The following is a 22,647-nucleotide window of genomic DNA, read 5'->3' on the forward strand; positions in this document are numbered from 1 at the left end:
TTAGTGTCTCTACAGTAGTCATTTTATTTTTGTATTATTTTTACCTCAAATTAAACTTTTAAAAAATCATTTCAGTAATGTGAGATTCTGCTTTGATTAGTGTTTGCATCTTTCCACTTGGTAAGAACTAAAACTAATACTTTAAAATTGAGTCATCCCCCTGCCCTTATTTGCTGGTCAGGAAAGACATTTGACATTCTGGACACAGATGCCCATTTAGTCATCAACTGGCGTCTTTTGTAAGCAATCTTCCTAGGATTAAGTGGTTTTTACACAAAAATCTAACTTTCAGTTCCTTTAGAAATAAGGTATGGAGATGGGAAGTCATTCTGCCCAAAATGAAAGGTGATAATTAGAAAAGTCAGTTGGATCTGGTTTAACTGTCTGGCATATGGAAGACAAATAATTGAAAGAATGTGCCCAAGTTTTGTATATTTATTATTTTGCTTTGTTTTTGAGATAGGGTCTCACTGTATAAACCAATTTGGCCTTGAACTCGTGGTGACCCTTCTGCCTCGGCCTCCTGAGCTGAGATTACAGGTCTGCCACTGCTTTCTACCTTCTCTTATGCTATTAAAGGCAGTAACTCTTTAATGGACAAAATTTCATCTTATTTTCAGGGGTTTTATAGTGGTAAATAGTTTCAGGTAAAAATCTGAATCTGATCTGTTATTAGAGTATCTAAATTCTAGTAGCTAGATTCTTTCTGATTTTTGCAACTCTTTAAGAAGGTCAAGAAAATAAAATGCCAAATAGAAGATATCAGAGATCAGTGTGATCACTAGAATTTCTTTACTTTTATCCTATTTTCCCCTTCTTGCTCTACCAAAATAATTGGTCTTGCCTTCCTTACAAAAGCCTCAAATAAGAAAATACAAGCTTAATTAATGAATAGCTTAATTCAGAATCTCCATAAACTTATAAAGAGAAAACTAATTTAGTGTCAAGGTGTGTGTGAGGAGACACTGAAAATAAGGGCTACAGGTGGTAACATGAATCACATGCTGCTGGAGAGTAGAGGATATCCCTAACTAGCAATTAAGAGCTAACCCAGGAAATACACTCAAAAAATAAAAAATCTCAGACGTACTACTTTTAGACAGTAGAATGGTTTTCAACGTGGATTTAAAGATAAAATCAGGAAAAGGGCAAGATTCCTGGGATAAAATTGCAGCTCTTCTCTGAAGACCGTTAAGCTGCACTGTGAAACAATGTAGAGCAAAGAGTTACTCAGGTTTTTATCTTAGTGAAATAAGGTAAGCATCCGAAATAATGTGTGGGGTTCGGTTTTGTTGGCAGGGCTGGGGGTGGAAACTAGTGCCTGGTATATGTAATCAAGGATTCCACCGCTGAGCTACATCCCAGCCCTTCATTTTTCAGACAGGACCTTACTGTGAAGCTCACGCCGACCTCAAACTTGCAGTCCTGCCTCTATTTCTGAAGTTCTGTGCTTTTTAAGAATCATAACTGGGGGCTGGAGAGATGGCTCGGTCCCAGCACCCACGTGGCGGCTACAAACCGTCCTTAACTCCAGTTCCAGGGGAATCCGAAGCCCTCTTCTGACCTCCGTGGCATTGCATGACATGGGTGCACTCACATACGTTACATATTATTATAAAAATAATAAAATTTTTTTAAAAAGTCATAACTAATGAGAAGTCTTTGGAAATACAAAATGTAGGCCTCTTTCAGATATAAAAGTCATTCCTTTCCCTTCCAGGTTTTAATGGAAAATACACATCTTTAACTGAAAGAAAAATAATTTGGTGCTATGAAGATGAAGCCAACATTCTAGTTTTCCTCCCACTTCAAGTTAGGAAGTAAAGAATAGACAATAGACTACTAGAGCTAAAACTGACCTAAATATTCCGCTAAAGTCATGTCACCTGAATCACACATTGTTACAACTTACACTAATCACAACTTAAATCTGAAAACTTTAAATTCAAATTCCAAATACGTCCAAACTTTTTAAAAATAAGATTTGTACTCATAACTTTAATGTTAATTTCTGTTGCCATGATGAAAAATTTCAGTAGACCCAGAAACTATGATCATGTGAGGATCAGTAGACAATTGGTAATACATTCAAAAGGAATTGACATTTAATATTATTAACATAGTGCTACAATATATTTTAATTCTGTATCAGAGAGTAATTACCAAGGATTGATTACTATGTGCCATTGAAATGACGTGTACATTTTACTGTGGATCACCTGACCTTTGAATAGAATCAGAAATCGTAATGAGTTTCTTCAGTGATACGTCACACTACTCAACAGGTGTGCCTCTTAGAATTAAGATGATTTAGGTAGAAATTTGCTCATGGTCATTTTGTTTTGTTGCAACAGTGTTTAGCATAGACGAAGGGAAGAATGGTGGTGTTCCATCAACACAGCATTCTGGAACCACTTTTCTCTCTGAAACACTTTTCTCTCTGAATGGACATCTGAACTATGCCCACCTGGAACTCCAGAATTTCCTGTGATTTCTCCTCATACTCAAGCTCAGTCTATTACAAAAATTCATGGCATGCTCTATTTCAGGAACAGTGTGATTGATACTTGAGGAAAAAACTAGCCTCAATTGTGATTGAAAAGGTTCAACTACAGTAACTGCATGGCTCCTAGAGGAGGGGTCTCAGGTCCCTGACTAGAGCTGGAGCAGGCAGGAGAGGATGGTGTCCATTTCATCTCAGGACTTTCTAACAAGCCCTTTGCGGTGCATCTGCAAAGCAGCCAGCTGAAAGGTAGACTGTGTTCCCTTTAGGCAAGACAACTGAGCTTAGTCCACACTGAAAACTCCCAAGAATGAGACAAGTTTTAACAGCTAACTCAGAGGCTGCAACTGGGCATCCTAAAGCAGATTAGTTAGCACTGTTAGGGCTGTTGAAATCTTAACTCTGCTCACTCAGTCCCCTCCATTATTGTTTCTCACCTGTCTTCATTCTCTTGAGGTGGTATCCCATTAGGAGATACTAAGTGACCGAAAGCACAAGTATCCTGTGTAGCAATGTCAAACCTTCCAAGAAATACCAGCAGCCCCTGTAATAAGGGCTGCAGTCAAAGCCAGGGTCGAGGATGCCTGAGAAGGGAGGAGGGCAAGTTTTCCTTGGGCTTCTCTCCTCTTCTGGATGTTGATGATGTCATAAGGCAGCCAGGTGTACCAGTAGATCCAGCAAAACGATAGCAAAAATGGTTAGTTGGTATCTGAAATCTGGTCCCTTGGGTACTTGAGAAGGGGAACATCACTGGAGGCAAAACAATTTCCACATGTTTCAGGGGAATCACTCTGCCTTCTGGCCGAGTTCTTCCCAAATTTGTTTGCCTTTCACATGGTCTGGGGGGACAAGCATTCTTTATCAATGTGGGCACTAAAGGATTGGTGGTAGACTTGCTAGGTTTTCTTATCTGTGAGGAAACACCTCCTTGAGGCATACTTCTCTGTGGGAGAGGTGTTTCAGCTGTCTCAGATTGATTAGCACTGGTTTTTCTTTCTCGAGTCAGGAACTCAGTGATTTTCATTTGGATGCTGTTGCTATCATTGCCAGAAGGTTTTGGCAGTGATGTTTTTGATTTCTTCCTCCTCTTCTCCCGTTTTGCTGATTTCCCCACCTCAATCCCATCCAGTAGACCCTTTGCTGCTGCTCGGGCCAAAACATCTTTCACAGACACCGTCTCAGATGGGTCTCGCTACAATGAAAGCAATTATTAATGTGGGAGGTTCCCATTGTATATCTTTTAAACATTTGTCAGTGTTTTGGTGAAAATACAAATATACTGAAGTAAATGGCTTTTTATGCCATAGTCCTTAACATATCTCATAAGCCACAATAAATGACTCTTTTTAAATTCAACTTCCCTGCTTACACAGCTGATAAGAATTACACAGCTAATTTCTTATATGTTGGAATATGCACTAGATGTTGACAAACTGCTTGGTGGGAGTGGCGGGCCACAGAGGAACACTGAGAAACATAAGGAACAGATCATTTACCACACAATACTTCTTTTTCCTTCCTTCAAACTATTTGTGAAATAAAAACACCATTTCAAAATGATCGTGAAGTAGGTTCCGCTTAAGAGACTTTGTTGTTTTTGATTCCAAAGTTATGTCATGGGTTGGAATTGTCCTTCCTCCTTACCTCTCTCGTTAAAATAGAAAGAAAACAACCATTGGTAATTTCAGATGGTTCCATCCTGAAAAATTTGTCAGTAGACAACTGGATTTCTTTTAAGGAACATAGTGGAAGAACAGGAGGACTGAGTCTGCAGTAGAAATAACAAATAGTAAACAGTTAGAATGGCTTTTAATCCAAGAAAGGAAGAAAATAGTCTTCAGCTAAGTTTTCTTCTATGTTTTACCCATCACTTAAGTAAAATTTGCAAACAAGAAGAAAAATGCTTAAGTTGTCTTTCCCAAAATTCGAAGCTGAAAGCTCAATATTTCATGTTAGCTCATAATTTATTAAACTTTCAACGATTCTAAGTAACTGCCAAGAATACAACCTTTTTAACAAACTATCAAAATAGGTAAGTACATTAATAACAAATGTATAACACCAGGACTGTATCTATAGTATAGTTGGTGGAGTTCCTACCCTGGTTGGATCCCCAGCCCACATAAACTAGACACAGTAGCACAGACTTGTGATCCCAACACTTGGGAGGTAGAAGCAGAAGGATCAGAAGTTCAGGGTCATCTATCTTCAGCTATATAGTGAGTTCAAGGCCAGCCTAAACTACTCAAGACCCTGTCTCAAAAACAAACAAGAATACTGGTCAGATGGCTCAACAGGTAAAAGCACTTACTGTGCAAGCTTGACAACCTGAGTTCCACCCCAAGACCAATAAGGTAGGTGGAAGGAGGAAACCAAAAGGAGAGAACTGACTCCCACAGTTGTCCACATGAATGCTGTGGTTTGTATGCGCGTGCACACACACAAGAGTAAATAAATAACAATTATATAACAAAGACAATATCACAAATAGAAAAACTTGTAGTCACCCATGCTTAAATTTTGACTGCACAAGTCACAAGAGGGTGTCAGATCCCCTGGAACTGGAGTTAACAGCCAGTTGTTTGCTGCCATGTGGGTTCTGGGAATCAAACCTGGGTCCTCTGCAAGAGCAGCCAGTACTCTTAACCATGGAGCCATCCCTTCAGCACCCCTCCCCCAACTACATAGTTTGATCTTTTTGAGACAGGGTCTCCCCGTAGACCCAGCTGGCCTGGAACTCACTATGTAGATCAAGCTGGTCTCAGTCTCACAAAGGTCTGCCTGCCTCTGTCTCCCGAGTGCTGGGACTAAAGGCGTGTACCACCACACCCACAAGATTTTTCTTAATTTTAATGCATTGATAGATTGCTGGTACCTAGTAGTATCTGACACATACTAGGTATCCAATAAATATTTGTGGGTCTGGAGAGATGGCTCAGTTGTTAAGAGCACTGGCTGTTCTTGCAGAAGACCTGGGTTCGAATTTCGGCACCCACATGGTAGCTAACAACTGTCTGTAACTCCAGTGCCAGGGGATCCAACAGCCTCTTCGGTCCTCCCTGGGCATTGCACCACATGGGCGCACCTACCCATGCAGGCAATACACACATACACATAACATAAAAATAATAAAATATTTTTTAAAAAAATATTTGTTCAAAAAAACTATTGTATTTAGCTACATTTATGCATTCTAATGGTAATAGCAATCTATAATTAAGATTGGCCAAGTTGCCATCCGGAAATTGTCCCTATAGAACGGTTTCTAAACCCCAGCTTATAGCCTATTTCTTTGAATAATAAAGTGTGACCATACCCACAGTCTCACCACTGATCTAGATGGTGATATCTGAGATTTTGAGTTGATGATACTAAATAAGAATTTGTATTTATAATTATGTTGAAATTGATGGAGACTTTTGAAGATGTTGAAGCAGAGTGAGTATATTCTGCAAATGAGAGATGTCAATTTTGGGAGGCCTCAAAATGGACTATTGTGTGATGAACAGTTTCCCATAAGATTCAAGTCCACTCAAAACCTCAAGATAAGATCTTATTGGGGAATAGATCTTTCATATTTCATTAGCTAAGATTAATAACCCTGGAGTATAGTGAACCCTAAATCCAATACTGGAGTTCCTATGAAAAAAGAAGGGTACAGAGAACACACAGGGGAAGAAGGCCATTTGAAGATGGAAGCAGAGACTGGGGTGGTCAAGTATAGAGATAAAGAATGCCGTAAATTGCCAGGGTGGCCCAAGAGACTCCCAGACAGTAACCCAGCATAGAAGTGGGAAATGAACAGCACACCCCAATCTTATCTGAAAGAATATTGACAACTGACTGCTGCTAGATGAGGAATAGCTGATCTTCCTAAAACGAGGATCTCTAGATAGGCTGACTAGATTCAGCGGATGGACAAGCACTGGGGAACAGCTGGGGGCACGGACAACACAGTGGACAGTAACAGGGATGACAGAGTGTATGGGCTGTAGTGGGGAGGTGGGGAGGCTATGGGAGGGTGCCATTTGGGAAGTGGGTATATAGATGAATAACATTGGGATGTTCTGTATGATATACACACAAAAAAAATCAACAGCAACAAAAAAATGACATATTTGAAAAAAAAAAAAATTGCTAGCAACTACCAAAAGCATGGACCATCACAGGCTCCACAAGAAACTAACCCTGCCAACACTTTGCTTTAGGACTTCAGACCTCCAGAACGTGAATGGGTTTCTGTAAAAGAAAATTTACAAGTTTTTATTAAAAATATTTTAAAAAATAAAATTATATGGGAGGTAGTGATAGGGTTGTAAGCATGAAGCTCTAGGTTCAATCCCCAGTACTGGGAAGAAAGAACGGAAGGAGGGATGAAAAGCAGGGGCAGCGGGAAGGAAGGGAGAGTAAATATAAACTTTAAAAATACAAAGAAAAAATAAGCGGTCTGCAGGGAGCATGGCGCCGGAGCTGCCGCTGCTGGCATTTCGGTGGCCTGGCCGCCTGGACGGCTCCGGAAGTGCTGGGAGCTGCTGCAGCTGCAACTTCAGCAGAGCTAGTCAGGCTTTACCAGTCCTCCGTGGGCTCCAGCATTAGCAGTCTGGGGTCCATCCATACTCACAGAGCTAGCAAATGATACCAGTGGAAATGCAGAGAATACCAGCCTCGTGGATTGTATCTTTTGGATGGCAGCTCCCCAAAACAGACTAGTAGCATCGAAGTTAACTGGTGTAGAAGAAATCCTCGGAAGCTTATTAAAATTAAGAATATAGACATCTGTCCTGAATGTGGTCACCTGAAGCAGAAAACTGTCCTTTGTGACTATTGCTATGAGAAAGTACGCAAGGAGACAAGAGAAATCAGACCACAGATAAAGGAATTAAGGGGCCCATTTAAAACTCCTTCCGTAGAGACCGTGGTACTGTACACCTAAGAGTCACTATCAGAACAGGGTCCAGACAAGAGGATTGTTGAACCAAACAGAAAGGCCCTCCTGGTTCACCCACAATTGACACTAAAGATGTTTAAAATGGTAACTTTGTAGTAAGATGTTTCTCTAGGATCAGGAAGAGACTTTGTTTTCATGCTGTGCCTGTTTTTTACATTATCACTATCATTTAAATAGACTTTAGTATTTACGTCATGCTAATTAGTAGAGGTGATAAACAATACCATTGAAATCTACCCGACGACTTTATAGACATACACAGGCGCCAAGGATCCGAGTGCAAATGATTATGACTAGTGATAACCAGATACACACAGATTAGAGATGCATGCGCCAACATCTCAGTGTTAGTAGCAAAAACAATGAGTCTTTCTGCAAGGAACAATATATTCTAAAATGAAATGGAGATCTTTTTTAAAGGTTAAAAACTCATTCAATTTAATGTCTTACAGGGCTTATACTGAGTTCAATGTTGTATAACTAACTATATTAATTCAACTGTGAACCTAGAAACTTGCAGCCACTTGTGAAAGAGATGTACTCTTACTCTGGAGTGTGTTACTGAATATGTTAAAGCTGTAGTGAAATGTTTCTTCTAATCATGTAGTTATTAAAAATTAAACAAAAATAATGATTCTTCAAAGCAAAAAAAAAATAGACTTTACAATCTATTAGTTTTAAGTGAGGTAATTTGAAGGGTGAATCATGAATAAACTCAAGTTTTATGCAAAGGCAAAAAAAAAGAAGCAATAATCTGAAATATTTTTGATTTATAAGAAAACAGCTTATGCCCTTAATATATAATAAAATATTTAATGAAGATATTATCAAGTTGAAAAATACCTGAGTGTATGAACATGCAATTTACAAATTAATAACAAGCATGATTATTACAAATTATTGAGTATTTATTATGGGCCAAGTACTGTTCAGATGTTGAATCTATTCAGTCCCAGCAAAGACCTACTGAGGTGAGTGATAAAAGTAACTATATATATACACCAGAGTAATGTGGAACTGTGTCTCCACAGTTGGAAACCACAGCTCCAGCTCACAGGAGTGGACCACCATTCTGGTTCACAGGAAGGGACCACAGCTACAGGTTCATGGGAAGGGACCATAATTCCAGGATCTCAGGAGGGGACCGGAGCTCCAGTTTCAGGGTAGGAGACCACAGTACCTTTATTTTATGTGTATGAGTATTTTGCCTGCATGCATGTTAAGTGCACCAAATGCATGCAATGTCTGTGAAGGCCAGAAGAGGGCATCAGATCTCCTGGAGTGCCTCGAATTACAGACAGTGGGTGTTGGGAACCAAATCTAGGTCCTCTGCAAGAGCAGCAAGTGCTCTTAAGTACTGAACCATCTCTCTAGCCCCCCAAGATAAAAATTTTTGAGAATGTCAGATTCTGCAAAGCTCTGTTCTTGATCCATTCTTCCCTCTTGTGCTGGATAGCTTTAATGTCAACTTGACACACCTGGGTTGAGGGAGCCTCACTTGGGGAATTGCCTCCATTGGACTGGCCTGTGGCCATGTCTGTGGGGCATCTTCTTGATTATTGATTGATGTGAAAGGGCCCAGCCTACTGTGGGTGGTGCCACCCGTGGGCAGGTGGGCCTGGGCTGTATAAGAAAGCAAGTTGAGCAGGGGCCAGGAAGAAAGGCAGTAAGCAGCATTCCTCCATGGCCTGTGCCTCAGCTCCTGCCTTCAGGTTCCTGCCCTGAGTGCCTACCTGGGGCTCCCTGATGAACTGTGACCTGGGAAATTCTATAACTTACAATAAAATTTCCATAATAAAACATAATATTTTAGAAATAATAAATATTCTGGAAATAATATATTTTACAACTATTTAAACTTATGATGAAAATGTTAGGCATATTTTTATTAGAATTATTAACTGTTCTTTTTTTCTTTTTTATTTGTATGTTTATCATTTTATCATTTTTTAAAAATAAATAATTGAGAATTTCATACATGCATATAAGGTGTTTTGATCAAATCCATGCCCACTCCCTCCCCTCCAAATCCTCCCATATCTCACCATCACTTTTTTCTGATAACTTCATGAACTCTTTCTTCTTTGATTTATTTATTTTGGGGGGGGGGCTTTTGGCTACTCTAACATTCCCCCCCTCTGAAGAGGTAACCCTAAGTCTTTTAAGGATTAGATAAAAGCTCCTAAATACTTTTGACATTTTTGGACTTTGGAACGGAGTATATTGCTAAGAGGCCCAAGGACATTGTGAGTTTGAGCCAAGAAACTGGCTACTCTTCTTTGGGGTCTTTTTCCCTAACTGCCTAGCCAATTCCTACCTCCTATTCTTATCACACCATCCTCTGAAGGTGTTACCCAAATTGCCAATAGGGAATCAGGATGCAGGCCACTGACCACTCTGGCTTCTTCCATGCTCAACAGTGACCCAGGGTGAGGCAATTGGAGTACCCCTTCAGTGGGTCTACCTAAAAGTCTCCCAAATTGCATAACTCATCTCTAGGGGGAAAAGAAAGTCCTTGAATCATGAATAGGAGATGTGAAGGAGAAGTAAAGGCAAGAGTAATTAGCATTACAAGTTCTAGACAGGGAACTAGGAAAAAGTCAGATCAAGGCAATTTTATTAACTATTCTTTTAATTATACATCATGGTGCTTAAAGAGTATACACCGTGGGGCTGGAGAAATATCTCAGCAGTTAAGAGTACTAGCTGCTCTTGCAGAGGACCTGGATTCAAATCCCAGCACCCACATGGTGGCTAACAACCATCCATAACTCCAATTCCAGAGATCCCATGTCCTCTGCTGATCTCCACAGGCATTGTATAACATGGGTACACTTACATACATGCAGGCAATGCACTCATACACATAAAATAAAAATAAAGGAGCTGAAGAGATGGCTCAGTGGTTAAGAACACTGGTTGTTCTTGCAGAAGACCCGGGTTCGAATCCCAGCACCCACATGGCAGCTAACAACTGTCAGTAACTCCAATCCCAGGGGATCCATCAGCTCCTTCTGACCTCCGCAGGCATTGCACGACACGGGTGCACTTACCTACACACCGATAATACATGCATACACATAAAATAAAATAATAAAATAATGTTAGACATCAACTTCAGTATAGAACAAGACCCATGGTCATTCAAAAAATTTTAGGGAGTATTTAAAAAAAAAGTTTGAAGGCTTCTATTCTGGAACCCATCTCTTTACTACCTACCCAGTCAGTAAACAGGAAGCATGTTCAAATTCATTAACAGATAATTAAATTTTTTATCAACAGGAAAGCCCATCTTCTCACTCCTCAGAATGGTAGAGATGTAAAAACCTGATAAAATTCCAGCAATTATTGTTGGTTTTTTTCTTTTTGTTTTGTTTATTAGTTTTATTGTGTGTGTATGAGTGTATTGCATGCATATATGTAAGTGTACCCATGTCCTGCAATGCCCAGAGGTCAGAGAGGGTATTAGATTCCCTTGGAACTGGAGTTACAGGCAGTTGTTAGCTGTTATATGGGTGCTGGAAATCAAACCCAGGTCCTCTATAAGAGCAGCCAGTGCTCTTAACCACTGAACCATCTCTCCAGCCCCAAATTCCAGCATTTATAAAGCTGCAGAGAGACACATTTGTAAATGTGACTATTTGGTGGGTAATCTGACAATGCCAATTAAAATTTAAATAATGCATTCTTTGGTGTTGGAAAAATATAGAAGACTATAAATCAGACAGGTAAGAGTGAGAATGATTGCATCTAAGAGGTTCACTCTCAGTTACAACTTCTGTAGCAAATTAGATTTATGTGTGTATGCATGTGTGTGCATCTGTGGGGAGGGGTGTGTGTGCTCATTTGTGCATCTATGGAGGTCAAAGGTTGACATCAGCCTCTATTGCGCTCTACCTTATTTATTATTATTAATACTGAAACAATCTCTCACTGAAACTGGAGCTCATTGGTTGGCTAGACTGACTCACAAAAGTGAGCCCCTGGGATCCTCCTATCTCTATCCCGACCCCTCACGCCCAACCCCTTCACTGGGATTATGGGCATGTGCCGCCATGTGAGGCTTTTTGCATGTGTACTAGGCATACAAACTCAGGTCCTTGTACTTGCATAGCAAGTACTTTATCCACTGAACCATCTCTCCAGCCCCCATAAGAGATTTTAATAAGTAAAACATGTACAAGGCCTATAGTTAGTATCATGCTGGCTCACGTCCAAAGTAAACTAATATCTGTAGGATAGTAAGAGGAAGTATAAGGAGCAGGTGCATGACTGGATTAGATGACATGTGATATTGAACTCAATTCTAAATTCCATGACATTAGGAAATTTTAAATGATTATTGGGCTGGTAACATAACTCAGTTGTAAGGCTTCCTGCCATCAAGCCTGGTGACCTGAGTTTGATCCCTAGAACCTACATAGCAGAAGGAGAGAACTGATTCCTACAAGTTGTCCTCTGACCTCCACACACATGCACGCATACCACTAAATAAATAAATAATTTTAAATCAATTATTCTCATTGGCCATCTGTTATATCTAATTATTCTTGTTGGGCATCTATTATATCTCCTGAGGTAATGCATAATTATTTTTGACTACATCCTCAACAAGTAGTTATAAACAAACATCTTGAATATATGCTTTCTAATTTGAGCTTAAATCTTAGACCCATTTAGAATGTGAATTACTCTTTGCCTTTAAATCTGAATTGTGCCTTTTGTATAATATTATAGACTAATCATGACTTACATGAATAGAAAGCAAATATTTCTTCACTTTTGCCACATTACCCCTGATGAATGAAGAATAAAACCTGTGCGATCGCTCTTATTTGGTTGTCTCTGCCATTGTAGCAGCTCTTTGCCACTTGGTGGTAATTTAGTTGGTGAGTTAGTACAATATTGATACACTCAGGACACGAGGGCGACTGTCCGCTATCAATAGAAGCTTCTAAAGAAGGAAAGTCCACAAGAAAGGAAATGCTAGTGTGATTAACATCCAACTTGTGAAATGGCAAAAGGAAAATATCAAGCTAGGAGGACAGAGCAGACAATGTATATTAGGATTCTGAAGAAGGGTTCACAGCGTGAAAATAGATGTTTAATTCATTGCCACAGTCTTGAAGAACTTATTAGTGTCAGCTATTCTTTTTCTCTTTTCTTTTTTTCTTTTTCTTTTTTTATTTTTTGAGACAGGGTCTCCCTGTAGACCCAGCTGTCTGGAATTCGCTGTGTAGACCAGACTGGCCTTGAACTCAGAGATCCTCCTGCCTCTGCCTCCCGAGTGCTGGGCTTAAAGGTGCACAACCACACCTGGCTCCGCTCAGTTATTCTTAAAGCTAGTTCTTGATATCCACAGTTCAGATTGTAGCATCTGTTTTGAATTACTTAGTGTGTGTGTGTGTGTGTGTGTGTGTGTGTGTGTGTGTGTGTTGGTGATGGTACTGTAGATTAAACCAAGAACCTCAGGTACACTAGGCAAGTACTCTACCACTAACTCTCTCCCCACCCCTGCAGTATTGATTTTTTGAGATAGGGTAATCTACATAGCCAAGACTAGCCTCAAGTTTATGGCAATTATCTTGCCTCAGCTTCCCAAGGACTGAGGTTAGAGGCATGAATCACCACACCTAGCTCAAGTTATAGTATTAATGCTTTCTTTCTATCCCTACTTTATGGCTACATTTTATCTGGAAGTTGTATATATCCAAGTCATTTTTCTATATCCCACTGGTTATGAAAGACTAAAAGGGCTTGAGATAATACATATCTAATTTTCTGTCTTCTTTCAAATATTTTGTATACTCATTTTTCTTTTATGGAGGCATATATATATGAAGGATATTAAATTAGGAACAAGTCTATTCAGAAATCCATCAAGTTGAAGTCAAAATGCCTTAGCTTTAACAGTAACAGAAACAAAAGAATCTTTTTTATGTACAAGAACATGTTCATAGGCCAGTGAGATGGCTCAGTGGGTAAAAGCGCTGGCTGCTAAGCCAGACGACCTGAGTTTGATCCCTAGAACCAACATGGTGGAGAGAGAACTGACTCCTACAAGTTGTCCTCTGACCTCTGCACATCCAACACATGCACATGTATGTACATGCATGCACACACAATAAATGTAATTTTAAAACTTTAAAAAAAAAGAAAGAAATGTTCATGCAAAAATGCTACAGAATCCACTTTAAAGCTGTAAGTTAGGATATCTGGTTACATCTGGTTAAATTCTAAAATAAAAAGAATGGTACATGTATATAGTTCAGAAAATCACATTTGTCATTTTCAAAACTCTTTGATTGATAGCTGTTGGTGGAACCCTTTCCTTACCTGTAAGGTTGTATTTTAATCCCTTGGTTTTGACATTCCAATGCTTTCTTAACAACAGCTTCATTTTCTTCTGTATAAACTGAACACGTGCAATAAACAACTGCTTGAGCTTTAGTAACTATATTTAAAGGAGATATAATCAATATGGTGACCCACTGACTCACTGAAAATTTGCTGTTCCCAGACACACATTTGCTACTAATGTATACATCAGATTTTAATGAAAATTATTTCTATGGATACTTGAATAGGTCTCCCTTTATTTGACTTTTTAAATACCACTTATTTATTTATATGTGTGTGCACACATGCATGTGCCATAACATGCATGTGGAGGTCAGGAGCCAACTTGTGGGAATCACAAAATGTGGGTACCAGGAACCAAACTCATATTGTCAAGTTTGGTGCAATCACCCATATCCACTGAGCCACATTGCTGGCACCCTTGAATGGCTCCTCTTTAAAGCCGTGCTTGTATTAGGAATGTAGGCAGTGACAAATTAGTAATGTAAGTTTAGCTGGATTGTGCAAAAATTGAAAATTTTATAATTGTGATCAACCTACTTCCAAATGCAAAGAAATAAATATTACACATTATCCTGAGCAGATCTTCCTCTATAAGTTATATCGCCTAATTAGTTTAAAGGACTCTAGAAATATACAGACTTCAATGGAAATCATAATTCTGTCTCTTACTGCTGTATAAACCTGGGGAAATTATTCAGTCTCAGATCTTTCATGCATAAAATGAGGCAATAGTATGACCTGCAATCCACTCATTTATTTACACTAATTGAGCACATTCCAGGCACTGTTCTAGGCTTTGAGATATATCAATGAACAACAAAGATAAAAATCCTACCACTGTGGATCTTACTTTCCAGCAGAGGATAAAGAAATAAGACATGATTAGGAAATAATTTAGGTGATAGAGTGAGGATAGATAACAGTTTCAAATGAGAGGCTGTTATTTTAAGCAACAGCAAGCATTGCTGATATAGACCATGGATAGACAGAAAGGGATTAGGAGCCCAGGTGCAGAGGTATCTGAGGAAAGGAACAGCCAAGTATAAAGGTCTTGAAAGGAAGCAAACCTAGCTTTTTTTTTTTTTTTTTTTTTTTTTTTTTTTAAGCAAGGTCTCCCTGTAGCCCCAGCTGGCCTGGTACTCGACGTATAGACCAGGCTGGCCTCGAACTCACAAAGATCCACAGTGCTGGGATTAAAGGCATGAGACACTATGACTGGCTGGGCCTGGCATTTTTAAGGACAGTCTGATCAGATCAGGGGAAGGAGCAAAGAGGAGTAGGAGATGAGGTGGAAAATGTAGTCTGAGTACCAGACAGTATGGGGTCTTTTAGACCACTGGACAGACTATGGTTTTTGCTCTGCTTATGATGGACAGCCAAGGGTTTTAACAATATCACTCCACCTATTGTGTTGAGAACAGAATATAGGGGGCAGTAGTGGAAGCTACTGGACAAATGAAAGCCATCACAGCAATCTTAGTGTAAAGTATTCCAGGGGACATAGTAGAAATTGTGGAGGTGGCTAGCTCCGGACATATATTGAATTATAACTGACTTTGAGATCTATTGATACTGTCATTAACAGAAATGGCAGTATGCAGGAAGAATGGGTATGATGGAAGGAAGATCAGAACTTCTACTTTCAACCTGTCACCTTTGAGAAGTTAAAATATAGGGGATTCTTGTTAATGAATGATTATAAATTCTAGAGCACACAGAGTGGGAGAGGAAGACAGACGAGACTATGAAGAGAGTATAGACACACCTGGAAACCAGAGATGAGGAACAACCTCAGGACCAGGAGCTTCTTGAGGTAATGCCTTTAATAGCACAGAGGATATGATGATATGTTTTGATGATTTCAGAGCATAGTGACAAAGTTGTGAGTTTTAAATTGCAGGGGAACTAAGGGAGCACGGGCCCCTTTGCTCGTTACTCTGGTCAAAGAAGTTGTAGACGCTAAGGAGGAAGAGTCTATGAGGACTACGTAATAAAGCAAATAGCAGGTGCCCAGCAGATAACTGATCAACAAACATGCAAATATTTTAAATTATTCCTAAGAAGAGGAATAAACCCTCTCACATTGTTGATTTCTAATGGAGCTTTGAGTCATTTCTATCAAAAATTACAGTCAATGCCCTGATTAGCTACTTAACCTAACATTGCTTTATGAGGAAACTATACAATTTGATTTACTCTATATTCTCCAATAACAAAGTATCATAATCTCAACAACTGCCAAATATTTTGTTTTTCATCATGATAAAGCAACTTATGTCTTTCAAGTCCTTCTGCCTTTGTTTTGTGAGTGTGCAGTGTATGTGCAGAGGCCAATACAGGACGTTGAATGGTCTACTCTATCACTCTCCCCCTTATTTCCTTGAGACTGAACCTGCAGCTAGGCTGGCAACCAGTAGGTCTCAATAATCCTCCTGCCTCTCTCCCTGCCACAACTGTAGAGTACAGGCACATGCGTCGCCATGCCCAGCTTCTTATGTGGATGCTGGGGATTTGAACTCATGTCTTCATGCTTGTTCAGTAAGCATTCTTAGTCACTGAGCCAGCCCCTTTTCACTTTTTATGATTCTTTCTGAAGATTTTTTTAAAAAATCTTTAAATATTCAATTAAAGTTTAGTGAAACTACATTAGTAAAAATAGTTTACAGACTTTCTAATCTTTCAACCAGCTTATTTCATTGCTCATATCAATGCTATTATATTCAAAGTAATGTTTATTAGGAACATTGACCAAGAAGGAAGACTTCCTCTGTGCTATTTTACCTATTTCTACTTCATGAACATTGGATCATCATGTAGTAAGTTATCTGTACCCACAGACTCATCTTTAAGTCTTCATGAGGATTTATTCTAACACCCAGTTTTTAAATGCCTGGCCTGCCATAGACACTTGATAAATATACACTGAACTAAAAACCTTTGTTTATTCCTTTGAGACAGGGTTTCACGTAGCCCAGGTTGGCCTCAAATTTGTTATGTAGCCAAGGATGACCTTAAATCCTGATCCTCGTACCTGTGCATCCCAAGGGCTAAGATTACAGGCATGTACCACCATTTCTGGCCTTTTTTTTTTTTTGGTTTTGTTTGTTTGTTTTGTGTGGGGGTTAATTTATTTTTTAGTATTTCATTATTTTTATTTTATGTGTATGAATGTATTGCCTGCATGTATATAAGTACACCTGTGTCATGCAATGCCTGTGGAGGACAGAAGGGGGTGTTGGATACCCTGGAACTGGAGTTACAGATGGCTGTTAGTCACCATATGGGTGCTGAGAACCAGACCTGGGTCCTCTGCAAGAGCAGTCAGTGCTCTTAACCACTGAGCTGTCTCTCCAGACCCCTATTTTTTTTGTTGTTTTTTTTTTGTTTGTTTTTTAAAGACAGGGTCTCATGTATCCCAAGCTATGAGACTGAGGATGACTGTGAACTCCTGATCCTCCTGCCTCTACATCCCAAGTGCTGATATTACAGAACTCTGCCACCATGTCTGGTTTGGTTTCTCAGAGATGTCTAGATTTCCATGTCCAGCTATAGAAAAGCAATGGTGGCACTTGAAATTAGAATGGTACATGGGTCTAAATGGAGTGACTGAAGCAGTGATGTATATACTTCAAGAGTTGTGTTATTAGGGGCTGGAGAGATGGCTCAGCAGTTAAGAGGACTGACTGCTCTTGCAGAGGTGCAGAGGACCTGAGTTTGGTTCCCAGCACCCAAATGATAGCTAACAACAGTCCCTAACTCTAGTCCCAGGGATCTGATGCCTTCTTCTGACCTCCACAGGCACTACATGACACAGGTACACTTATCTACATGCAAGCAATACTAACTAACTAACTAACTAACTAAATAACTAACTAACTAAATAAATAAATAAATAATGAAGTTTATTCAGACTTCAAATCAAGAGATCTTTATCTATAATTGAACCCCTCTGTTCTCTACACAGCAATAACACAGAAATAAGAGTTGCTTTAACTGAGCTTGGAGGTACAAACTTGTAATCCCAGAACTCAGGAGGCTAAGGTAGGAGGAGAGTTCCAGGCTAGCCTAGGTTAGGAGATCCTGTCTCAAATAAACAAGTCAATAAATAAAGTTAAAAAAATTAATGGACTGTAGAAGAGTTGTTAGGAGTGGCCAAAATGACAACAGAAGAATTATATCAAGTGAGAAGTCAAAGTGCACAGTAGGAAAGATGGAAATATATAATCATGAACTGAGTGTGGTGGTATAACCTGTAATCTTAGCACTCAGGAGACTGAGGCAGAAGGAACACAAGCTTAAGCCAGCCTGAGCTACACAAGAAGACTCTGTCTACATAAATAAATGCACAATTATAAATGTGCAAATTATTTCTCTTCAGCTTTAAATTATGCTTAATAACGGAGTTTATAATGATAGTACAGCATATATTTTTAAAACTCATTAGATTGATTAAAATGAATATTTTACTTGAAGGCACTAAGATGGAATATTCTAGAAATTTTGCTTATGGGTCACACATTATTTCTTTACTCTAATACATAAATGAGGTTTCATCTTTCTAATACTAACACTGTATTTAATGACAAACTTACATTTCATTGCATGTGTTAGCTGTTCACATTGCTGTTGAGCAAGAATCTGAAGTTTGCTTTCTGATGGACCTCCTTGAGAAAGATCTTTAAGTAAGCCTGTATCTAAATTTTAAAAAGTAAATATATATTTTCAAAATATGGTACTACAGGTACTTTTCATATATTGCTATTGTCACATTATTTTTCAATCAACTGTTGACTAATACAAATTTTCTTGGAAAATTCTTATTAAAATAAAATCAATATTATTAAAATATTGATTGAAAAATTAATAAAGATAATTATGTTTATGTTTATTACTGCTTTTCAAAAAGAATATAAAAAACATTTAATTTTCTCCAAGTTTCTATAAGCTAGTCATCCAAGTAGTCACATAGGTCATTCAGGCACAGAAGAATCTGATCAATTTGGGCAGTAATACAGAAAAAGAGAAAATAAGATTTATTCTCCAAAATTGAAACTGACAGGGTTACAGTCAACTAATTTCATTAATTTATAAATTAAAAGAAGTACCTTCATGCTCATTTAAAATAAATTCCACTGGGTTACTAACACCTAGTCCGGAACAACGGGGAAGCAGCAGAATTACTTTAACATTCTGTAACCTATGATCCTTTGATTCAATGTCAACAAATGTCTCATGAAGTATTTCAATATCTGGGAGAAAAAGAAACAGAAAAATTCGTGTAAAGTATTAATTAAAATTATGAATGCAGTATGTTTTTATAGCCAACAAAACTAAACTCAACATAATTAGAAAAGAAAGCTATTCTTCACTGATGACATACCAAATTAATATAAGAATTTTGTTAATTGAATTGTTTTAACCTGAGAGAGTGATTTGAAATTTAAAATTGTTTCATTCTGAACTTCAAATTCAATATAAACTTATCTGACATAGTGGGGAGACAGGACTTTGGAAGCAAACTCAACTTTAACTCCCAACTTCAATATCCATTAGCGTGGGGTTTTGTTTTTTTTTTTTTTCCTTTTGAGGCAGGATCTCATGTAGCCCAGACTGGCCTTGAACTTGCTATTAGCCAAGGATGACCTTCAACTCCTGATCCTCTTATCTCCACCATTTAAGTGCTAAGATAAGAGGCATGTACCACCATGGCCAGCTTATGTGGTGTTAGGGATCAAACCCAGCGCTTCCTGCATACTAGGCAAACACACTCTATGGACTGAGCAACATTCAACAGCCCAACTAGCTATATATCTTGTCTGGTTTCTTCATAAAAATGGAATGTCTTCCTTGGTTGTGGCACACACTGAAATAAAGTTTCAATGAGATGTTTCATATACAGTAAATACTCAGTATTTGTTATTTCTCTTTTCCATTTTTATCCCCTTTTATACTCTCTCACCCCCCCTAAAATATGCATATATAAAGTATTCTTAAGGCATAGCCTAAAGTGTAAAAGATCATTTATACCTTTAGAGACTTTGTAATTTAGTTTAAGGGAGCCTACTTCCTTCAGATTACAAGTATCTATTCCCCTACCTTAAGGACAGCCCTCTGAGAAGAGGGCAAGATTGCCATAGAAATACACTGTGGCAGCTGGGTAGGTGTGGTGGCACATGCCTTTAATCCCAGCACTTGGGAGGCAGAGGCAGGTAGCTCTCTGTGAGATCAAGCCCTGCTGATGTATATTTGGAGACTATGGGGGTGCAGATAGGGGAGGGTGTCTAAATATGAGCAAGATGTATGAAATTCACAAAAAAATCAATAAAATCAAAAAAGTCCAGGCATATACACACACACAAACACACACACACGTACGCATGCACGCACGCACGCACACACATACATGCTGTGGCTAACTAGCACTACTAGGATCCCTGCACAGCCAACAGAAGGGTTAAGAAAAAACCTAGGAGAAGAAAAGTCCTTTCCTCGGATTCTTCCAGTCTCCAGCACCCTCTAATGGCAGAAGCTAATGCTGAGCCGGCTGGCAATAACCAACCGGAGACCAATCTCGGACTTACAGTATCAAAAAGCAGGGCAAAGGGTGGCCCTGGAGTTCAGAGAAAATAAAACAAAAGCTGGACCAATTTCTGGGCCTCTGTTTTCTTGATTCTTCTACTTTTTCCATGGACCCTTTGCTGAGTCTCTTATTCAGCTTCTCAACTTTGTACTATTGGAGCATCCACAAGTCAGCCTCTGAATTTTTTTTTACTGACTATACTCACTGCCTTAGAGGTCATGTCATTAATTTTATCTATATGATAAGAAGTCCAAAATTTGCATCTCTAATAAATGCTTCTTCCCTGAACCCCAAAAGTGTGACCCCAAATGCCTGCTTGACAGTTCTATCTAGTGTCAAACAGACATCTGAAACCTAACTCCTCTGACAGTCTTCATCTCAGGAGAGGACAGTCTCACCAACTGAGTAAACCAGAAGCCTAGAGTCAATCCCTACTCTTCTCTTTTCTCACAGGCCCATCCAAGTAATAGATGTGCCATCAAGACAGACTCAGAATCTATCATTTTTAACAATTTTCACTGCTACCATCTGGCAGAATGCCATTGCAGGACTGTTAAAATTGCTTCAACTGGTCTCTCTGTTAATACTATCTTATCTAAACTCTATTTTGCACAGAATAAACAAATCCTGATAAAACTCTTCACTCCTCTTTTGAAGGCACCTAATGAATGCCCTTCTCATTCAAATTCAGAATCCTCCCTCTGCATCCTTTCACTTAGTCTGCTCCCAATTTTCTGCTTTCTGTTCCTGGAACACGCTCAAGGTGCCTCTATCTCAGGGCTTTTATTCTTGCTATCCCTAGATTTGAGTGTTTTTCCTGAATGTATCCCTTACTTCATTCAGATCTCCCGTGCTTCATTCAAGTCTCTCAAATGCTCTTGCATCAGAAGGGCCTTTCTGATCACCATCTGCAAATACAGAACAGCCTCTTCTGTATATTCTACTTCTTGTTTTCTTTGTGATTACATATACATACATACATTCTTTGTGATTATATATACACACATATATGTACACAACACACACACACATATGCTGGTTAGATTTATTGTCAGCTTCACACAACCCAGAGTTAGCTGGGAAGAGGGAACCTCAATTGATGAACTTCCTCAATCAGATTGGCCTATGGGCATGTCTGTGGGGTACTGATGTGGGAGGGCTCAGTCTACTGTGGGAGGCACCATCCCTAGACAGATGGGCCTGGGCTGTATATGAAAGCTAGCTGATCATGAGCCAGTGAGGGACCCAGGTTAAGCAGTGTTCCTCCATAGTTCCTGCCTCTAGGTTCCTACTTTGAGTTCCTACATTGATTTCCCTCAATGTTGGATGACCTGGAAATACAAATTGAAATAAACTCTTTCCTTCCCAAGTTGCTTTTGGTCAGAGTGTTTCATCACAGCAACAAAAGAGCAAACTGGAACAAATGTGGGTATATGTATCTTTTTTATGGTGTCCAAACTTCTTATTCTATAATGTAAGTTTCATGAGTGAAACTTTTACTGCTGTATCCCACAAACAGAACAAAATTAATGTTATGACTTCTAAGGCAGTGAGTATAGGCAAATGTGCATAACATACATTCATAAATATTTGCTGCATAAATCATTAAAAATTCTTGGTGGATGGTTCCTTTTATTAGTATTGCTCCTCTAAATCTCACAAATATTTGTCTTAAAAATCTATCCATATTAGTTAGAAGATCAACATTATGTTTGTAAGATTAATACATGTTGTCAGGTATGGCAATAGTTTATTCTAAATCCCATTAAGTGGATATTTCCATTGTTCCTAGTTTGAGGCTATGGCAAATAACATGCTATAGTTTGGATGTTGTCTGTCACCAACAGGTTCATATGTTAGAAGCTTGGTTCCCAACATGGCATTATTAAGATAAAGTAGAACCTTCAGGAGAATAGGCTCATGGGAGGTAATTAGGTGATTATGAGACACTCATAAGAGATTTATAAGGGTTTCACTGAGTGCCTTAGTCCCTGTGAGAATGTTTTATAAGGTGATCTTGAAGATTTATTTTAAGCCAGGCATGGTGGCGCATGCCTTTAATCCCAGCACCCAAGAGGCAGAGGCAGGCGGATCTCTATGAGTTCAAAGCAAGCCTGGTCTGCATAGTGAGTTCCAGGCCAGCTAGAGCTACAGAGAGACCTTGTCTCAAAAAGACAAAAAAAAAAAAAAAAAAAGCATCATGGGGGCTGGAGGGATGGCTTAGGGGTTAAAAATACTGGTTGTTTTTGCAGA

The 22,647-nt window shown here is 39.0% G+C and overlaps 1 protein-coding gene and 1 pseudogene across 1 annotated transcript in view; one reads left to right on the plus strand and one right to left on the minus strand.

The window, feature by feature from the left end:
• Positions 1 to 1,856: 1,856 nt before the first annotated feature.
• The window catches only part of Nsun7 (NOP2/Sun RNA methyltransferase family member 7), a 60,137-nt gene continuing 39,346 nt past the window's right edge, over positions 1,857 to 22,647 (minus strand). Inside the window, exons 8-12 of the mRNA XM_008827236.3 lie at positions 18,920 to 19,063; positions 18,407 to 18,508; positions 13,788 to 13,905; positions 4,148 to 4,271; positions 1,857 to 3,695 (exon numbers count right to left, since the gene is read on the minus strand). Of these exons, the coding sequence (XP_008825458.1) occupies positions 3,066 to 3,695; positions 4,148 to 4,271; positions 13,788 to 13,905; positions 18,407 to 18,508; positions 18,920 to 19,063 (1,118 nt within the window). The 3' untranslated portion in view covers positions 1,857 to 3,065. The remainder of the gene's footprint in view (positions 3,696 to 4,147; positions 4,272 to 13,787; positions 13,906 to 18,406; positions 18,509 to 18,919; positions 19,064 to 22,647) is intronic.
• Positions 6,962 to 7,515, plus strand: LOC115069306 (annotated as a pseudogene).

This window comes from Nannospalax galili, unplaced genomic scaffold (genome assembly GCF_000622305.1).
Source record: "Nannospalax galili isolate Female #2095 unplaced genomic scaffold, S.galili_v1.0 scaffold772, whole genome shotgun sequence".
NCBI classification, from domain to species: Eukaryota; Metazoa; Chordata; class Mammalia; order Rodentia; family Spalacidae; genus Nannospalax; species Nannospalax galili.